This window comes from Vidua chalybeata, chromosome 8 (assembly GCF_026979565.1).
Source record: "Vidua chalybeata isolate OUT-0048 chromosome 8, bVidCha1 merged haplotype, whole genome shotgun sequence".
Lineage (NCBI taxonomy): Eukaryota > Metazoa > Chordata > Aves > Passeriformes > Viduidae > Vidua > Vidua chalybeata.
Window position 1 is genome coordinate 20551066 of NC_071537.1, and position 20732 is coordinate 20571797.

Consider the following 20732-nt stretch of genomic DNA (forward strand, 5'->3'; position numbering starts at 1 on the left):
GTTTACATTTTCTTTCATCAGTTAAATGATGACAGTAAGTGTCATCATTTAAATAGTTATTTAAACTGTTGCTGTTTGACAGCATAAGTGAAAAAATATCCATGGTTTATTTGGTAGGTGACAAAGAATCAAACAAAGATCATAAAATAACAGAAAGCAAAAAGAAAAAATCTGGGTTGTTACCAGAAGTTTATATCATCATTAACTAAGAATATGGAAGGATATAATCTTCACAAGATGTCAGGCATTAATTGCATCATTTTAAGGTCATCAGCTTGTGATTATTGAGCTAAGTGCTATGGTAAGTGTTCCTTAAAGAAAACAGCATTTTTCTGAAAGAAACATCCCCATACAATTAGTAGTAGTCTCTGGGAATGAGCATCAATTCTGCAAATAAACAGCGGTAAATATTTTGAGGAGTTTTTTCTCTTTCAGAAAGAGCGGAAGAAACAAAATGAGGACACCGTGTTGTCCAGGGGAAATTTGCCTTCAAGCAAAGTGAACAAGCTCCTGAAGAGGTTTCCTCAGATCACACGTTATGTATAATGTACTTTATGAAAGAGACTGTGGACAAGCAATTAAAGTTGGGGTCTCGGTCAAAAAAAAGGATAGTCAAGTTAAGTGATTGTTTGATGTCAGGTGGTGTGTGGATCTTGACCCTGCTTTTGATTCCAGAACAAAAACTTGAGTATCACCTGATTTTGTTCATGAGACTCTTGTGTCTTGCATTGTTAGGATTTCTGCAGTGTGTTGTTCAGCTTGCCTACTCAGGTCCTGACTGTTAAATAAAACCACCTAGGTATTCATATAAATGCATTTCCTAACAGGGCATGACTTCTTCACATGCAAGCTTCTTGCCCAGCTCTGGAGCTGCTGTCAATAAGTGTTTGGGCTCAACAAACACTGAGCCAAGTTAGAATTGATAGTAATGATGGTAGTAATTGATGGTATGATGGCTCGTACTCTTACATGGATGCATGCACAATCTGGTGCCTTTTGAAATTTTTTAAATTTCCACTGCTGTAAAATGTAGAAAAAATCTCCAGCAAAATACCTTGTTAATACACAATACATTGGTAAGTATCAAACATAACTTTAACGTGGAAGTTTGTGATTTTGACCCTCTGATTTGCAGGTGGGACAGGTATGGTGCGACATATGTTTGATTATTTTGTCTGTACTGTAATAAAGCAAGACTGGTGTTTGACTTGGGCAACTCATAATCTACAAGAAAATTTTTCATTGTTTTTTGGTAAAAAAACTAAAAGGGGGAGAGAAAGTTAAAGCATGGACTGATAATTGAAATAATGTAATTATTTCAATCCAAGAATTCTTGTAATTCATTTTTAGTTTTGATTTTGCGGGGGGCAGCGGGGCAGTTGCCATTGCAGTACCACAAAACTACAGGCAGGTTCTTGGGACCAGTACCTAATTGGTGGGAAAAATGCAGTGTCCTAGAGAACTAATGTTATAACTGTTTATATTAGTAATTCTTTTGGGCGTGTAGAAGAAGCAGAATAAGAGGAGAGTCAGGCACACGCATACTCTTTAATTACCCATGGGTGGCTGTAGAGTTTGCTGGAGCAGAGTACTCTGGAGCCCCAGGCCGATACCTGTTCATCACAAAAATTTTGGTCAGGTGAAGGCTTTCAAGTTAGTGAAGTAATATTCGCTTAGTGGTTAATTACAGTAGCTCATTAGTGGATAATCCAGGGTAGCTTATTCTTTTGTTGCTATTATGGCATAATTGGGTTTTTAGAGGACTTGGGGTCAGTAAGAACACAATATCCACATCTGAGTTTGGGAAAACACTTTGGTTCTGTGACATTTTCCAGAAGACACTGTGAAAAGGAGTGCTACTTTCTTCATTTCTGGAGGATATAAGCTAGATTGAGAGTTAGGAACTGATTCAACTCTGTTGATGATGATTTTTCTTCATATTAAAACTTGGAATAAAAGTGTTACGCATCTCTTAAGTTAGCACCTGTGCTGAATGTACCAAATTCTTGTGTCTGCAAGGAACATTCTTATGTAAGAGGCTGTAACAGAGAAACTTAATACCTTTTTCTATTTTTACTTTGAAATTTTGCACAGCTCCCACTAATCTGAACAGCTATTTTTGCATTATACTACTTCATAGCTTCACAAAGTCAGTTGTTTGGGGTTTTGTCTAACCTTTTATATGTCTACTATAAGCTTGAAATCACTGTGCTAAGGTTTTCCAATCCTTTTATTTATTGAGAGGAAGGAAGCAATGCTTTTCAGGTGCACCCAGGTTTTACACTGCTTCCTTTAAAAGTACTTGAGCAATTCTTTTGCTTTTGTTGTAACCAAAACCCCTCATGTTACTGATTGTCCTTGGCAATTTCAGCTGCTGGCCATTTTCCTGTATCTCACCATTAAGCTTATATTAGGTTTTTAAATGCATTCTGTGACATGCTTGTATTGAGGATCACTCCATTAATAGTTCATGTGTGTGCCCAGGGAACAGCACTGTTCTTTCTGAGTTGGGGTTTGTACCACCCCATGATGCTGTTGCTGGGGGGTAAGGAAAGCTCTGTTCTCGTGTTGAGCACACTGGTTAAGAACGTTGCTGCAGAGACCTGTATGTGACTGCGTGGTGAGGAAAGAATTAAACAAAAGCTGACTAGCTGTTCTACCCTCCTAAGTCGGATTTACAGGATTTAAGCAGATCTGCTGGAATTCCTTGATCTTATTCCTGTACCTTATAGCTTGACTATTATACCAGTTCTGGGTATGATTGCTGTTAACTACTCCTTTTAGGCTTTCACTGTGGAGGTAGCATTAATATTTTGGCTGGTCCTGATGAATAGTTGTCCTGCCAGTTCAGGAGAAATAGGTTGAATTCCAGAGAGCCAGGGGCATTTTAGAAGATGGCATTTCTTGTTCAGAAGGGCCAATACAGAAAAATCTGGCAAAATCAAGACAGACTCTGTAGGGAATCATAGACTTCCTGTAATAGAACTATGCTTATATCAGGGTGAGAAGGTGACTACTGTTAAATAGAAGATTTAGAAAGTTCAGGATGTTTTACCTTATTTGTAACATTACTGATCTAAAGTGCTGTATTTATATTGGTATAATTCCCTTTTAGGTCTTCCTCTCCACCTTGGAGAGTAGTCATGAGAAGCTTTGAAGCTTTTGAGAATCTGAGATCCACTTCTCTCAAGGAATGTCATGTGTGTGCAAAAAAACTAGGGGAGTCTTGGTAAGAAGGAAATAGTTCCAAAACACTACCTGCCAGAGAGGAGACAACTGCAAAACCCACTGTATCTTCCCAGTTCATCATTCTTCCAGAAAGTGAATACAGGCTTGGACTTCTGTTGTTTTTGGTGCACTGGTTTGTGTTTCCTTTAAAGTTACTTTATGTATTGAATCACTTTATTTAGGAAAACTTTGCCTTGACAGGCAAACAACTTAGAAGTTACCACAAGAGAAATCCAGTGCAGGCTTCTGCTAGAGGTGTTAAACCCTGTGTGTCAGAGGCCTGAACAGGGAGTGTCTCATGGGATGGAGTTCTGAATGAGCATCAACAACCTCTAGTAAGGAGCTAGTTTCTCTGAATGCTAATAGAATTTCTGTTCCTGTTTCCAGTATGTCCTTTCCTTGTGTGTTCAGTGGTTCTAAATTCTAACACAGTCCCATATTTTTATTTTGTGCTGCTTCTTTGTGCTACTGCTGCCTGAGACTTACATATGTTATAGCATCTAAGCTATTTCCATCCCCTGCTGCCCTGATCATCTGCCTCCCTGACTATGAGGATATAGGAGATTTGCTCCTAATTAACTGAGTGTAATTCTTGGCCAAATCCACTCCTGAAACAGCTTGTTTTTACCACTTAGTGACTCCTGTAAAAGATCCAGCATGTAGGGAAATTTCCTTCCCTTTGATGAGTGACTGAGGATGAGGCAACACAAAACTGTCACATGAAGTGAGTAATGGGCAAAAATGAAAGAAGAAAAAAAAAGGCTTTTTGTCAAGTCAGTAGATTTTTAGCAGCCTGTTCCTTGTTTTTATGCTGAAGGTGTCTTTGGAAGTGCTGCTCAGCAGACTTGGCCAGAAGTGAGCTCATTTCTAAAGGTGACCTTCATGTTTCATGCTGTAGAATACCAGGAGTTCATTGCTCCAAAATCAGAATATAAGTATAGGAAATGTCCATTAGACTGAGCTGAGAAGCAACACAAGGAACCTTTTTAAAAAAATATATATATATTTCTAAGACTGAACAGCTTCAAATTAACCAAGTGCCTTCTTAGATTTAATAGTGTTTAAAACCTGTAGCCTTGAACCCTAATTCATATGAAGGACCAGCAAGTTGAAAACACTAAAAAACCCCATGGGATGTGATTGTTCATGGTAATACAATAATGATTAACCCTCTGGAAAGCATCCTAGCCAATTGAGGGAAAATATAGCCCAAGGTCAAGGAGACGCTCAATGGCAAAGTTCTCTGGTGGCAATACCCATGATGGCAAGATACAGGGCTGAAAATTGGGAGCACCCTGGAGAGGGCTGTGCCACCTGTGGGTTTTCCAGGGGAGATCTGGAAGCTGCTTAACAAAGTTTTCTGGGTCCCATTTACCTGGGTTCAAATCTGAGGAGAGCTGACCTCGGGAAGCTGCAAGCTGCTAATCGAGGAGGCAGCTGTGGGGGGGGATAAAGTCCAGATTCCTTCCAAGAAGTCTAATCTCTGGCAAATGTGCGCGCACACGCCGTTGCCTTTCCCAGTTGTTGCTGGGGGCTTTGCAATAGGACGCAGCCCCAGCTCCTTGCCGTGCTGCAGCCTCTGTGCCTTGGGAAGAGGAGGAAAAGGCAGCTGGGGAAGGAGCATTGCAGGAGAGGAGAGGAGCGGGCGGCTGGCCCCGCCGCTGGGCAGAAGGGGCGGGGAGGCGGAGGCTGGCACTGGGAGCAGCGCGTACCTGGAGCACGGGGGAGCCTGTGGAGAGGAGGGGACAGCGGACTGAGAGGGCTCAGGGCTGTGCCCCACCGCTTGTGCTCGCCTCCGCCCGTCTTCGAGTCTGCTAGAGAAATTCGGGGACGTATTCTGTTCCCTTATTTCTCTCCTCTCTTCTTTCCCTTTCTGAAGAGAAGAATCAATGAGAAGAGATGGGGAGAGGAACGGCAAAGTGAAATTCTAAGATGCTGCGAGGAACTTTGATCCCTTTCCTCACATCCCTTTCCCTGCGTAGAAATGGAAAAGGCACCCTGCTCCCTCCAGTGCGGAGCGGCTAGCATGGGAAAGCAGACCCTGGCAGCTGAACGAGGATGTGATACTTGAAGAACCTTCTGCTCACTTTGTACATGAGGGATGGAAATCTCCAAAATACTCGGGCTCTTGGTAGAGCTCTCAAGTCTGCTATTCTGTCTCAGATGTGTGGAGGTAAGAAAAGGTTGTTTTTCTATCTGCTTGCCAGAAGTCACATGGCTCTTTTAATATTCTCACTGTAAGTGGATCTTGTTATTACTTGAATATGTTTTTTAGAGCATTTAGGCAGTTGTCGTCTCTGGGAAGGACTGGGGGCTTGGGGAGAAATTTGTTTCATTGTGCATATAAATTCAGAAAAAGAAATAAACCAGGAAAGCAGGATACACAAGGGCTTGCAGATGCTTTGGCTTGAGATTCCAGTGTTTCTCAGGCACTGCAGTGACCCTGGCAGGAAAGATCCTTTATTTCTGTTCTTTGCTGATTGTCTCTCTTGCTTGTGGAGAGATGATTTATAGCTGCACAGACCTAGGACAATGCCTGCAGCATAGGCTGTTTGCACTGAATTTACTTGGTGGCGATGGTCAGTGTTGGAGTATTTTGGAAGCTGCTACAGAAACTGGCAGCAACTAATGTTTCATTAGAAGGGTAGCTTATTACTTGGACTGCAGTACTTTTGTTTATGGTCCAAGAAGAGTTCAGTCTCTCATATATATCCTGTTACTAGTCTGACCCATCCTTATATCACTAGCAGGCTTCCATATGTCTGCAGGCATGCACTAAAAGCTAGGGACTGAGGGACCTGGATTGTGGTGCAGTCACAAAAATACAGGTTAGCTCACTTTCTACTCTCTGCAAAGAGTTTTGAGATCCTTCAGTGTTGTTGGTCCAGAAACCCTTATGTGGGCTTGCATGTGCCTGATACATGCACTTAGATTAATTTTTTGCCTGAAAAGGGTTTATCTGTGCATCCCTTTGTGCATGAAAACCTGAGATCTGATCTGTTACTACTGAACCAGGAAAGGAATTCATCTTCCATATACAGCATCCCATTCTGACTTCTGGGAGGTGATGCTGGAGCTTGGCCGTGGTTGTCAGCACCTTCTGGACCATATTCATAAACTTGATTTGAAAATTTTATCTGACATGAATAGGTGTTGTTCTTGTCAGGTTCCTGTGGGAATTGCCTCTACTTATTCCAGAAGTGGATTTGGTTTAATTCCAAATTTAACTTTTCCTGTTTTCCAGGAAGAGGTGAAGCTGAGAGAGGCAAAATTACTGCATTTTGAAGAAAACCACAACCATTACCAATAGCTAGTATCCTTTAGCTGCACATCTCTGCTCTGTGAATTATAACTCTTTCTTCATATAAAAATATTAGAAATGTTCATTTACAATGTTTAGAAACTAATTAAACTACAAGGAGCTAGCAGAAGCATGTAGAGTTTCTTCTTTTCACTCTGAGTCTGTGAAGGTCTTGCACTTGCTTGCACACCATGTAGTGATGTTGAGTGGAGATCTCTATCTCTCAGCCTATAGTCACATTACAACCACAAAAAAAAAACCCTGCCTATAAGAGGAAATGCAATTCTGGGGCCAGACAGGATGCTAGAATTTTGAGGACTTTGCTTCATATTTTTTGGTCTTAGCTATAAACCCCATTTAGATAATAACACCATAGGCCATATCATATTTTCAAGTATTAAAAACAAAATCCTCAAAAGGCCTTGGATTTTCTTCCTTGGATGTTTCCCACTTTATACATGGATGTTTATTACCATTTTAACGGGTATTCTGGGGGCATCATCCTGTCACTCAAGTAGATAAATATCTGCTACTATAGCTGTAGATGACTTGCCCTATAAACAGTGAGAGAATGAGTAGTTATTATTTTTCTTACTGATAATAATTATTTTCTTCTAGATTTCCATTCTCTAGGTATATCACTCAGAATTCCAACTCTTTTGGAAAAAAACCAAGCAGAGCCCAGTAATGTAGTGCTTAGATCAAGGGTAAATCTCTGCAGGCTAGTAATTATTCATTTTGTTGTTAGTGGACAGAGCTATGATTGTATTTGAAGAGGAGCAATGGGGAGACCAGGGAAGAGGCTGGTTACTAGGGTGTGTTTGCCTAAAGCTGAGCTGTTTTTAGGACATGCCCATATTTATTTCATTGGATAATCATCTCTCTGCTTTTGCTGTGTTTCATTTCCCAGGCTTTCCTGGGATCCAAGCCCAACCAAAACCATTTGCAGAGTGCAGGTAAGAACAAGAAGTTATTAATTCAGTCATTGGGCAGACTCTTTCCTCCAGTGGTGATCTGAGACCATAGGCATGATGAACCACTGCTACCTGGCCTTCTTCCTTTCTTTTCATCACTTCTTCAATCTTTTCTCTTGTCCCAATGCCTGTTTGTCTCCTTTATGGCCAGACTACTTCTGTTCCTTCATGTCGAATGCTCTTGCAGCTCCCTGCTCCTCCCATATGTTCTTTTCTTTAATCTCTTTCTTTGCCTTGGTCTTTTTTGCATGCTTACCTTTCCTCTGCTCTAATAACTAGTGAATTCTCAGACACCCTCTCTGAGTGTCCCAGTTGATGCCACACATATGATTTGTTTTCCAGATGCTTGGAACTGACTTCCAACTGCTTTTCATTTTTGTACCTTGCATTTAACCTTGCTGTCACTTACCCCCTCTGGGCCTAGCAGTGGCTAGAAGGCGAATTACATGATGCAAAGCTACTTTGTACCCTTGCTCTTTGCCCCAGGTGCAGAAGGGTTTTCTGAAAGTGTTGGCTTCTTTCAGTTTACTTTGTGAATAGAGCTGTAAATGTCCCTTTCTCAGTCTACTTTTCTCATGTTATGGACTCTATAAAGCCCACAAAACCTGGGTGGTTTTTTTCCCACTTTGTTATTTCAGTGCCATGAATGGAGAGTTTTCTCTTTTGTTGAGGATCATAATAAATTAATTATTGGGTATTTTTACACTGGATATTTCACATGGGCACTGAAATGTTGGCACATGCACTTCCTGCAAAATAAATTCCCTTTCCCTTCCAATATATTAACCAAGTTCAGATAAGCCAGGTGATCTGCTCATGTGTATTGGGAATATACATGCTTATGAAATACAGTGTCATTTCCCACCTTCCCGCTTTGTACAGATCTGCTCCAAAGTGAGTACATGTATTGCATGTACAGTAATGGGAACCAGTTCAAATTGTCATGTTTGGGCCCTAAGTTAACACTCTTCAAAGGTCGGTCTGGGCAGTTCATTGCTTCAGATCAATTTGTGGTTTAGACAGTGAGTATTATGAATATTCTTTGAGCAGCACCTTGAAGAGTGATAGAGTTTGAATCAAGCAAGCAGCAGCTGAGACTGCAGACACAGGGGTATTTCTCATAAGCAGCTGGTGTCTCCCATGTTGTCCGAGCTTCAGCGTGTAATGCCTCAGGTGATGCTAACCCTCCCTTCCTGTGCCCAGCGCCCAGCATCTGTGCTGTGGGACCTTTCGGGTACTACAATGGCTCACTGGCGGTCACCGAGGCCGGGGCAGAGTGTCTCAACTGGGCAGAGTTCCCTGATTATGTTCAGCAGTACCCAGACCGTGGCCTGGGGGACCACAACTTCTGCAGGAACCCAGATGAGGGAACAACGCCCTGGTGCTTCTACAGGCTTGTGTCAGGGGCCATTGGCTGGGCCAACTGTGATTGTAACCAAGGTAAGGGCTGTGCTGCCTCAGAGCTCAAGCCAGACATGTGTGCTGCACAGACTTGCAAGTGGCAGGTGGAACACCCTGTGAAAAAAGCACAGTACAAAGGCTGATCCGAATTGTTGAAATAATTAATACTAGAGGCTAGCCTGTGTGGGAGAAGAACGTCTGTATATAGTAGGGGGTGGATTTAAGCTGCTGTAGCTGTAATGCCTTGTATAGATGTTTTATTCTCATACAAGGAGATTTCTTTTTTTTTCTACTGCTAACTTATGCCACTTTGAAAACAGTTTCAGTTATGTAGAAAACAACCCACTTCTGCTCCTTTAGAGTCCATATCAGAGCATTCCTCATGTAAGTGTAGCAGTTCAAATATAAACTTCTTCAATATAAAATCTTCCGTGGCAAGGCAGGTCATAGGCCTGTGTTAAACTTCCTCAGTGCTGGCAGAAGGACAACTGTTTACTTTGAGGCAAGCAAGGAGCTGAGTTTTCCCAATGCATTGGCTGCTGTGCAGCATTCTTGAAAATGTCCTGTTTTCTGACCTTCTTTGCTTTCCCTGCATTTTGCAGAACAGTTGAAACACCAGTTTAATAAATGAATTGACAGTCTTTTCCCTTGCCAGTGGATGTGCTTTCAAAGATGGCTCCATTAAAGGGAAGAATATAGGTGTAGTGGTGCTGTGTGCCTGCACTGAGGTACTGCAGACAGGTGTGTCCTTCTACAAGTACATAACTGAGTGAGGAGATGTGCTTTCTAAACAGTGGTAAAATTTTTGGTGGGGTGGGAATTGAAAGGGTATTTACACTGGCACTTCCTTTTCTTAGAGAAATTAGAGGATTCATCTGCTGTTACTGAACATCTCACTATAGCAACAGAGTCATGCAGGTGAAGTGGTTGATGGAAATAGATCAGTGGAGTGTCGGAAGTAATTAGATAGATTTTCACACACCCTTTCAAGATAGCATGTAAAATCATTTCCATTCCACAGAAGGAGAATCCAGGAGCTTTTGCAGAAGCCAAATTTCCTGCTGGTATTAACATGGATTTGAACAGACCATAACACCAACCATCCTCCAAGCAGCCATTGCTGGGACGGGGAAGGTGCCACATCCCACACTCTTTCACACACATCACTTTAGTGCCAGCACAGGTAAAACAGGGATGAAAGAAGCCAAGTGCAGTTCAGCTCGGCTACATGCAAAGTCCAAGACTTGCTGGTCTGAAACTTCTGTCAGCAGATAGCAGCTGCTTTTAGGTTGATTTTTTCCTCTTTTGGAAGGTGCTGTGCGGTTGGCTGAAGACAGTAGTGTGGAGCTGTACTTCAATGGACTCTGGGGTACCATCTGTGCTGACCACTGGACTGACTGGGATGCCAGTGTTGTCTGCAGGCAACTAGGTCTCAGGTGGGAACCTCAGTCTGGTTGTGAGAGGTACCTGCTAGTGTGGCTTTTGAAAGAGCAGCCTCTGTGGTTACAGTCCCTCTGTCAGAGTGTGTTGACTGGCAGAAAGGAGTTTGTTTTGTGGTCTAATTTCCCACTTACCAAGGTCCTTTTGCACTATTTTCTTTCTGTGGCTACCCCCAACCCAGTCAGCATTTGGAAGAATTTTTTAAAACAATAGTTTCTGCTTCATGCTCCTGAGTGTGGAAAGTGAGCTGTGAGATCACATTCCCTTTTTATGATCATCAGCTGGAGTTTACTATAGTGATCTAACAGAAATTTTAGGAGTATGAACTCTCTTTGGGTATCTGGGATTTGGACATCCAAGCTTCCAAATAGCAAGGAGATAAGGTCCACAGATAGGGAAGGTGATTCAGATAGTTTGGTGTTTGAGTCTATTGATGGGTTTGCTCATTGCTTTCAAACAAGAGTGACATTTCTGAATACACCAACTCCTCTGCAGTAGGTGGGCACATCAAAGGATTAGGAAGTGCTGCATGCTTGCTTGTGCTTTCCCATTAGACTGTAAATGGTCACCCCTTTACGCACTTCCAATTAACTGGGCACACCGGGATGTGAAATGCCACAACTGGACTGGAGAGTCACGACAACAGAGGGAACTTGTAAGTGAAGCCATGCTGTGGCATTTCATTGCTCTGTTGCATCCTCTGTACCAGTGAGATCGGCACAGCTGGGAAGAAGAGTCATTCCAGACCATGGCCTGTTCCCCTGCACCTGCAGTCAGCAAACTGCCATGGAGATGAGGAAGCCCTGCTGCAGTGTGGCTATCAGGAAGCTCTGTCAGGAGCTTGTAACCAGGGGAGTGCCGTGGTAACTTGTGTTCCTCCAGAAGGTAAATCTCCAGGGAAAGATCTCAGTCTCCCAAAGATGGCTGATGCTTATGACCACATCCCCTTTTTATCAAGCCAGGTTTTTGTCTGCAGGCAGAAAACTCCTGGTCACCATAACAGCCAATTAAAGAGGCATCTCTGGCCCAGCAGTACCCCACTCTGGGGACTGCAATCACAAGTGCTTGTGGGGGGTCTAGAGAGGAGGATGTGGTAAGAAAGCATCACGAGAGCTCCTCTGGCTAGAGAATGATTCTACACCCTAAACCTCTGGATGTGCTTTGTCTCTGTCTTGTTCTGTTGTGCTCTCTTTCCCTTTCTTGAAGCACAGGTGTAGGTGCCCCACTTCGTATAGTTGGGGGGAAGGAGAGCTTTGAAGGGCGAGTGGAAGTTTACCATGATGGCAAGTGGGGAACCATCTGTGATGATCAGTGGGACGACCGGGATGCTGAAGTAGTCTGTAGACAGCTGGGACTCAGGTAATTTCCTTGCTGTGTGTCATGGAGTAGTAACAGAAGTAGGCAGAATGAAGAACATGAGAGCATGTCCCTTCACTATACTATCAGCCCTTCCTATAGGAGATATACAGAAACCCTGGGAAACAATTCTGGACTGATCTTCCTATGAAGGGATTTTGTACCCCATTCTTGTCAATTTTATGGGTTTGTGAAAAAAAAAAAGGTACATTCCTGTCTCAGGATTGTTTGTGTTTACTGTTCATCATTTTTGCATACGTCCTAATACAAATCTTGTTAGCCTCAATGACAACTTGTCATGGTGATTTCCTTATGTGAACTGCAGGTGCTTATTTGGTTAAGTTTAAACACCTCTAGTTTCACTGGGTGCCCTTATCCTCTTCAGACAGGAAAGCAAGAGAGACCACCTCATTCTTCTGTGTGCCATTCAGTGCTTAACATGGGAGTTGTTGTATACTGAGCATTCTTGAAAATCACATCAGTACAGCATTATTTAAAATAGATTGTTCAAATTTGAGATCCCTCAATTTTTAGGAATTTTGCCTGTTATGAGATTGTGACCGAGACTGATGTTAAGTCATTGTCTGCAGAAGTCTGAACTGTTTGTATTGAAGTAACATTTTTCTTATTTGCTGGAAGGGCTCATTACAAATTTTCCAATAACATATTTCAATTAACAGTTGGCAACTCCACTGTGTCAAAAATACAGATGATCTATGGGAGGATAGCAACCCAGAATAGGAGAGTCCCTGTGCAAAGCAGAATCTGAGGACACAAGACTGTGGCCTTCCTTACTGAGCATATATGTCTGTTATGTTTACAGTGGGACCCCAAAAGCCTTGTCATGGGCTCACTATGGGCAGGGATCTGGCCCAATCCTGCTGGATGAAGTGCAGTGCTCAGGGAATGAACTGTCCCTTGATCAGTGCAAGAAGAGTGACTGGGGACAGCAAAACTGTGACCACATTGAAGACGCTGGGGTGTCCTGTGACCCTTTCACAGGTACAGCTCTACCAGTCAGATGCGGTCGGTCTCTCCCCCACATTACTTGGCTTACTCAGCAGGTAATTCCCTGGTTCAGGATCCTGCACAGCTTCCATATACGGCTCCCACAAGGGCTGTCGGATGTGGAGGCAGAGAGTAGAGCAGAGGCAGACTTGGTGGTGTTCCCACGGTTTTGCTCAGGTAGTGTGGAAAGGCTGAAGTGAATCCTCCCCTGACAGATGGGTATATTTAGAAGTAATGAATGCTTGTATTTTGAATATCCACAGATATCTGTATCTTTTGTTTCTTTCACTGGTGGGTGGTACAGAGACCTAGCAGTGGTGCACAGGCTGTTTCTTTTCTCCCCTGCTGAGTGCTGGCCCTTTCTTTCTCCCACCCCTTGCAGAGGGCATGGTCCGGCTGGCTGGCGGCCGCAGCCCCAGCGAAGGCAGGGTGGAAGTTTACTACAATGGAGACTGGGGCACAGTGTGCGATGATGGCTGGACAGACCTCGGTGCCCAAGTGGTCTGCAGGCAGTTGGGCTTCAGGTAGGACTGAGAGTGTGTAGTGTCTGTGCTTCCTAATTTTCCAAGGTGCAAAAAGAAATCTGTTATCTCTTGCTTCAGCCTGTTTTGGAAGCAGATAACAGGCTTAATACTGTCCTTATGAACCCCTCAGCAAAGTCAGAGAATTTTCTTTAACGCTCCTTAAATTTGCAGGTGTTATTTCTACTCTTTCAGTAAAAGCATATCACCTATCTGCTCCAAATGTATCACCTTCAGTAGCTGAACAAAGATCATCAGGGCAAAAAAGAGTAATAATAGGGATTTTCAGCCCATTGCTGAGCTGTCATCCCTTCAGGTAGGAGTTGGGAAAGATTTAAAATCAGGATACTCTTGCCTTTGAGCTAGTAAAATGGGGTTATGTGGATTTTTTTGACATGATTAGGGTATCCTTCTAAAATTTCAATTTTACAGATGAAAGAAAGACTAAACTAAATTCTTCCCTTTGAGTTCAGCTACATACTACGTTTGTCATCTCTTCCACTGCCTAAGTTTGCAGCTTTTTGCAGTTCAGTTCCAGGCAGCTGTTTCCTATAAAAAGAATGTCTTAAATGTCAACATTTTTGATGCCTCCTCTACCAGCCTCTCCCCAAATTGATGTACCTGCCATAACTGCAAAGCAGCTTCTGCTGGCCCTCTGTGCCTTTGAACATGCCTTTGACCAAACACTAGAAAATGGACTGGTCTGAGAAGGCCTCCCTGAAAACTGAAGCTGGAGAGATGTGAGGGTGCTTGGTTGCCATCCTGTGTGTCCACTGAGTGGTTTAGGCCAGGAGGCCACCAGTACTATAGTTAAGCAGGGGAGTTTCTCTTTGGATCTGAGCTTGGGTCCTTCTGTGGCATTTAGAGTTTCAATGTTATTTTCTGTTTCCTTCCTCTAGTGGTCCTGCTGCCCTGGCCTCTGAAGGAGACTATGCTGCTGGCCAAGGCTTCATCTTACTGGATGATGTGGCATGTGTGGGGACAGAGCTGTCTCTCCTGGACTGTCCCCACAGCAACTGGGGGCAGCATGACTGCTCCCATGTTGAGGATCTGGGAGTCCGTTGTTCCCCAGAAAGCAACACGGTCATGGATGGCAGCCTGGGTAACTCACCTTGCTCTTGCTCTGAACAGTGGGAAAGTTTCACCTTCTTAATCTGTTCAGTTGGAAGCTCTGGCAGATGTGGGAGTTTTCCCTGTGCTGTTTCAACAAGGGGTCTGCTTTTTGAGGAGGAATGAGCCCTGGCTGAACTGGGGCAGAGCCACAAATCTGTGGCTCCACTAGACCTACTATCAGACCAGAGATAAATGGAAACTGGAGAAAGTTGTATTGGCAGTCTCTGAAACAAACCTCAGGGACTGAGGGACAGTGGCTGCCTTAATGGGCCATTGCTCAAGGGAACCCTTTAACTGGACCTTTGAGGAAACTTAGATGTGGTTACATTAGTGCCACACGTTGCCAAGACAGGAGGATTTCAGATGCAAGGGGTTGCTGTTTGCACTCCCTTGTGTGGATGGCACACTTCTAATTAAAATTGTGAAAGTATTTCAAGTTAGCATAATTTCGTCATTTATATAATGCCTGATACTATTCCCTTTCCTTACTACAGGTGACGTTTTGTCAGACATTTGTTATTGAAATATTTGGCATCCAACATTTTTGTTTTTTCTGGATGTAGAACTCTTCTCTTGCTTAGAATAATGTAATAGTTTTACAATTCAATTGATTTTTTTCCCAGGCATGTTTAAGCTTGTCTAACTTTTGCCTTAGGAGTTAATAACTTTCTTTCTGTTCTTGTTCTCCTCTTTACTCAGCTTTCAGAGTATGATCCACTGATGATTTCTAGTATGTATTAAATAAATTAGTATGTATACAGTCTACTGATTCAGCACAGAGGCAAAATGTCTTCATATAGATGCACTTTTTTCTTTTTATTATCTTTTTTTTTTTGTTTTGTTTTAAGCTTACTGATGTCTGGGATTCATCTTTTTCTGTAGAACCCAAGTTTTGGACACCTGACCCCTCTGGTTATTTTGCTTGCAGCAGCCCATGTGTTTTCTCCTTCAGGGCCTCCTGTGCGGCTGGTGGATGGAGAAAGCACCAAGGAGGGCCGGGTTGAGGTACTGCTGAATGGGCAGTGGGGCAGTGTCTGTGATGATGACTGGACAGACAGAGATGCCACTGTGGTTTGCAGGCAACTGGGATTCAGGTAAGAGCAGTGGTACAGGCATCTTACAGATAGAAACAGCTCTCGGGAGCACTTCTGGACTTGTTTCTGGGGGCTTAATTTTAGTTTTGGCATGCTCAGATATGCCTGAGGGAGTAAGTTGCTCTTCTCACTCCACTACTGTATGTGTGTGGAGTGACACATAAATATTATTCCACTTAAAATGCACTGGTGCCTCATGTTCACTTGGCTCCTGCTCACTGCAGATTAGCCACCCTCTCTCTAATTGCAGTGGTACAGCAAAAGCCAGGGCAATGGCTTATTTTGGCGAAGGCCATGGGCCCATCCATCTGGACAACGTAGAATGCAATGGCATGGAGCATACCCTGGGGCAATGTGCCATGCCTGACACCAGGATTCACAGCTGCTGGCACAGTGAGGATGCTGGGGTGATCTGTGACTATGTGGAAGAAAAGGTCCAAGATATCAGGAGAACAGGTGACATTCCCATTTCTTCTATGCAGGAATCTGGAGCTCTGGTTGTAGGATCTCTGTATGCTTTTGTGGTTTTTCCCTGTCATTCTTGTCTTTGGCTGAAACTTTACCTACAAAATAAGCATGTCCTGTCCTGCACCTCCTACGTTTTTCTTGTTTTCAGTGTATCTTCTTAGCAGCACAGAGTGTTCCAAATTAGTTTGAGGAGCTCCACCCATGTCAGGCCTTTGAGCCTGCAGAATTTCCCCACAGCCAAGTCACCATACTCTTCCTTAGAACAGCACCCATAAGCAGCCTTTGGGGTTTAGAGTACTGAGGAAGTATAAGTATAGGTCCCACTCTTGGCATGAGACTATAGAGAGTTCAGGTAAGCACCTCCAGTGAAATTAAGGAAACCTATGGGATCAAATGTTCTATGAATTCCATATGCACAATACAACACAGTTGAGTACCTTGAGGATTAATGCCCTCAGAGAAGCTGAATGGTATTTGGCTCTGTGATAGCAAGGTGAAGGTCTCTACCCAACTGCTCTAACTTTGCCGTGCAGGTCCAGAGTCTGGTGTGTGTGGGATGCGCCTGCTTCACCGTCGCAAGAAAAGGATCATAGGTGGAAACAAGTCTCTGAGGTACTACCCTGTAATTGCTGAGTCAGACTGGTTCCAGCTTTCCTTCAGGCTCTGGAAATAGTCTGGCAGATGCTGACTACATTAATGCATTTTCACTGGTGATTTTTGAACTTGGTTTAAACCAGTATCTAGGAAGAATGCAAGCCAGCTGAGCTCAGATGAGACAGAGTGGATGGGAAAAGAGGAAAATGGGTCCCACGTGTGTGAGACCACTTATTCCTGTTTGTTCTTCAGAGGCAGCTGGCCATGGCAGGCCTCACTGCGGCTGAAGGGTTTTCGTCGAGATACTCGTCTGCTGTGTGGAGCAACACTGATCAGCAGCTGCTGGGTGGTGACTGCAGCCCACTGCTTCAAAAGGTGTGTTTGGGACTGGGGAGCCCCAAGGGATATTTAATGATGGACAAGATAACCTCATACAAGTTTATCCTCCTAGCCCAGTGGAACTACATGAGCAAAGTTTCTAAACTAAGACCTCCAGGTTATGATGTCTTGGAGTGCTTATGGGGATAACTCAATGTAGATTTGCTTTTTCCTTCACTGCTTAGACCTGGCCTCTTAACTCTTAAGGCTTTACAGTATGAAGGGAACCAGCATTTTGACATTTTAAGTGCTTTAAGGAACTGTGAACAGGTCAGTTCACAAGCCTGTTGCAACTATAATAATAATTTTTATAGGAAAAAAATTCCTGTGCCTGGTAAATAGTGATTTGGGACACCAAATCTGCAACAGCTGGCATGATCATATCTGCTAAAGAGGTCCCACAGTCCTGCAGCTGGAACTGTTTTACCACTGTGGTGTGAGGAGGTGGTTCAGTCTCATAGCAACTGAGACTTGTGTGAGTCTGCTTTCCTCTTAGTAGGAATATTGAAATCTTGAGTCTGTTTCTCTCCAGGTTTGGTGTTGATGTGCGGCGCTACCTCCTGCGGGTGGGCGATTACCACACAGGTGTGAAGGATGAGTTTGAGAGGGAGCTGCCTGTGGAGCGGATTGTCCTCCACAGGAACTATTGGGCTGGCAGCAATGATAATGACATAGCCCTGGTCCGGATGCGGGGCAGAGAAGGGCACTGTCTCTCCTTCAATCACCATGTTCTGCCCATCTGCCTGCCTGACAGGAGAGAGAGGTCTGACATCAACAGGCAAGCCTGCATCATCTCTGGCTGGGGAGACACAGGTGAGTGGTGGGGCTTTGAAACAAGAGAGGTGAGGAAGTCTGCCTTCAGAAGCCATTAATTTATGTCAATTCAAGGCTATGTTCTCACTGCTCCCATTGTCTGTGCCAGCGCACGGTGCTAAGGAATAGGAAGATGAGTGGGGTTTTGTGCTATTGCGTTTTCATCTGATTTTGAGGCTTATTGAGTCTGGTCAGTATTGGTGAAAGCTTTGGTTTCCATAGCATCCCTCTGAAGCTGTGGGAGAGACCAATGCTGCCATCTGGCCACAGTCCTCTTTCTTCCCATTTCTACACGTGTTTGCCCACAGTAGACCCCTAAGGGACCAGCCTGTGCAGAGCTGCTCCCAAGCCCATGGGAGGCCCCCATGTTTCCATGACCTGCCTTTTTCATGGTACTGTCATAGTGAAGTGAGGGCTTAGAGGTAGAAGGAGCCCTCAGTGAGAAATCTCTCTTGGACTACCTTGCTTAATCTCCCTGTGTATTTCTGCAAGGACAGATGGACTCTGAGTCTGGTTTCTGCCCTGGGTTCAAGACAGCCTGGACCTATCCTCTTTGAGCATATTGCTGTGAAGCTTGCTAGGTAAAAGGGCGCATGGAAGCCTTTCTGGGGCTGCTATGACTGGAAAAAAGCCATATGTTCAGAAAGGCTTCCTGCCAAAAGCCCCAGAAGCTCATCTGTTGGTTTTGAACTTGCCTGTCATTGTCAGCTGTTTCCCTAGCTATTACCGCAGCTTTTTAACTGCAAGTACGTATTTGTCTTTGGAGTCCAGTTGTTCTAGTTGCACGTGTCACTTCAGGATATTTGGGGTGGATCAAGGAGCAATTTAGCCATGTAACCATCTTAAGCTGTACTAGAGCTTAATGGCTAGAATCCTTCCCACGCACCAAACCCAGCTTTTTCAATGAGGAGCAGTTACCTACTACCTTGTGAACTTACATAAACCTTGGGCACAGAAAGGTCATACTCTAATATAGCACATTAGCCTTATGTTCTGAGAAACCCTGGGCTAGTAAAGAGATGTGATCAAATAGACTCAAGTATGGCCAAAGATGAAGGGAATTCCCTTTGAATAGTATTTGAATGCCTCTGAAACATCTTCTGAAACTTCTCTGAGGACTGAGCACTTAACAGATAGTACTGCGTTTATTTTCTTGAGAAAACACTGTCCTTTCTTTACTGAGGAGGAAATTGAGATTTGGAGAGGTGAGATGAATTGAACAAGGTTTAAGTTACTTGTTGACAGAATCAGGAGTAAGACTCATCCTTTGATCTAACCTTTTTCTACAATCCTCTTCCCCATATCTTTGATCTTACAGCTCTTTTTTTGTGGTCTGGCTTGGCATCACTGTTTTCTGAAGTTCTTGTGGTTTCAGAGATGCTGAGCTCAGCCTATTTCTGTGCTGCAGACATGACATGAAATGTATAATTGTCTGGTTTTGTAGGGAGCACTGTTGCACCAGGTTGCTACTGTTGCCTGTATGTGAATCAGTCTGGCTGGTCTGTTTTATTCCAGGGAAATCCTATTCCAGAACCCTGCTGCAGGGGGTGGTGCCCCTTCTCCCACGGGAAGACTGTGAGGCCCGTTACGGGCGGAAGTTCACCAACCGCATGATTTGTGCTGGGAACCTCTCTGAAGATAAACGGGTGGACAGCTGTCAGGGTGACAGTGGAGGGCCACTCATGTGTCAGAGATCAAATGGACGCTGGGTCATTTTGGGCATCACTTCCTGGGGGTATGGCTGTGGTCGGAAGGATTCGCCCGGTGTGTACACAAAGGTCAGCAAATTCGTACCCTGGATCAAGAAAGTGACCAAGCTAAAATGAAAATGACTGAGCTCTTGGAATTTCAGCATATGGTCCTTTTGCCCTGCAGTAGCAGAAGGCCGTGGCTTCTGGCCTTTGACTGATGGAGATTTATTTGTCATTGGACACTGGCAAAAGATTTTAATGTAGAACTGGAAGGAAAACAGTTATGACCGATTCTTTAAAGTCTTTGGTTTCACTTTAGTCTGTAATCTGTAAGCAGAGAAAGCAGGTGCACAGTGGTAACAATGATAAGTACACGTTGCTCTAAATACCTGAATCTTTTAATGCAACTTATTCCTTTGCCCTGGCATACAGAAATGGTAGTAGTAGAGAGACACCTACTGCTGCAAATCTATTCATGGTTGTATGTTTGGACAGTTGAAACATGGTGCAAGGAGAGGTGAGATGCTTGGAAGATAGCACCAGGTGCTGGCATAGTGGAAATCTTCAGATTTTTTTTTTTTTTTTTTTCATAATAGCTCTCTTCAGTTCCAGGAATCAGAAGATTTGACCTGAGTTGAGCAATAGGCTAACAGTTGGGGTTTTTAGCTTCCCTGATATGTCTCTAGGGGGAACCTTTTCTCTTCTGAATAGTAGGTCTGCTCCCATAGGATCCCTTTCAAGTGTCTGCCTAGACTAAGAGATGCTTGTTCCTCCTGCTGTAATCCTTTGTCACACATTTCCAGCTGCCAGATGCTGTGGTTTTATTGCTGCTTTTTTGCTATAGTAGTTCATGTGTGTGGTTGGACTTTTTTTTGTTTCCCCTAAGTAGCATCTTCTAGAATCAGTTGTTGGTGTGAGAGGCAGTAGCTTTCTTACCCTCATGATTACTATGAAGAACTTCAAAATCTGACCTAAAGTGGCTGAATAGACTTGTCATTTTTCTTAAATCCAAATGTAATGTTAATCTCAAACATTCAGGTGTTGAATCATGATTTAACAGGACTGTGGGGACTTCCTACTGGTCCCTTATTCATCATAGTTATTAGCTGCCCTTTGTTTGTGCTGCTAGTCTTTAGTATTTCTGTGTTCACAGTTTTCCATGAAACATGGAATTACTCCTGGGGTATAGATACACCTCAAGCAAATTACTCACTCCTTGTGAAAAACAGTAAGTGTGCTGCAAAACAGCTTCCCAGTTTTGTGAAGTATGTCCTATTCTTGAAACCTCTGGGCCACGCTTCCCTTTTTCTCTTCTTTGCACTCTTTCTCTTTTCATTCCTCTCAGTGGGAGT

The 20732-nt window shown here is 43.6% G+C and overlaps 1 protein-coding gene across 1 annotated transcript; it reads left to right on the forward strand.

The window, feature by feature from the left end:
- The first annotated feature begins 553 nt into the window (after positions 1–553).
- LOC128791707 (neurotrypsin-like) lies at positions 554–19768 on the forward strand. The gene is made up of 16 exons (XM_053949542.1): positions 554–3563; positions 5108–5401; positions 7440–7485; positions 8707–8943; positions 10217–10340; positions 11054–11229; positions 11556–11703; positions 12524–12702; positions 13091–13232; positions 14129–14331; positions 15295–15436; positions 15687–15892; positions 16438–16516; positions 16751–16873; positions 17409–17689; positions 19205–19768. Exons 2-16 carry the CDS (start codon positions 5330–5332, stop codon positions 19513–19515), a joined length of 2469 nt encoding a protein of 822 aa, XP_053805517.1. The 5' UTR covers positions 554–3563; positions 5108–5329; the 3' UTR covers positions 19516–19768.
- The last annotated feature ends 964 nt before the right edge of the window (positions 19769–20732 follow it).

Coding starts and splice junctions, on each gene's coding strand:
- LOC128791707 (XM_053949542.1), top strand. CDS start 5,330: ATGGAAATCTCCAAAATACTCGGGCTCTTGGTAGAGCTCTCAAGTCTG. Junction 13,233..14,128: donor TGCAGGCAGTTGGGCTTCAG/GTAGGACTGAGA, acceptor TCCTTCCTCTAG/TGGTCCTGCTGCCCTGGCCT. Junction 17,690..19,204: donor CTCTGGCTGGGGAGACACAG/GTGAGTGGTGGG, acceptor GTTTTATTCCAG/GGAAATCCTATTCCAGAACC.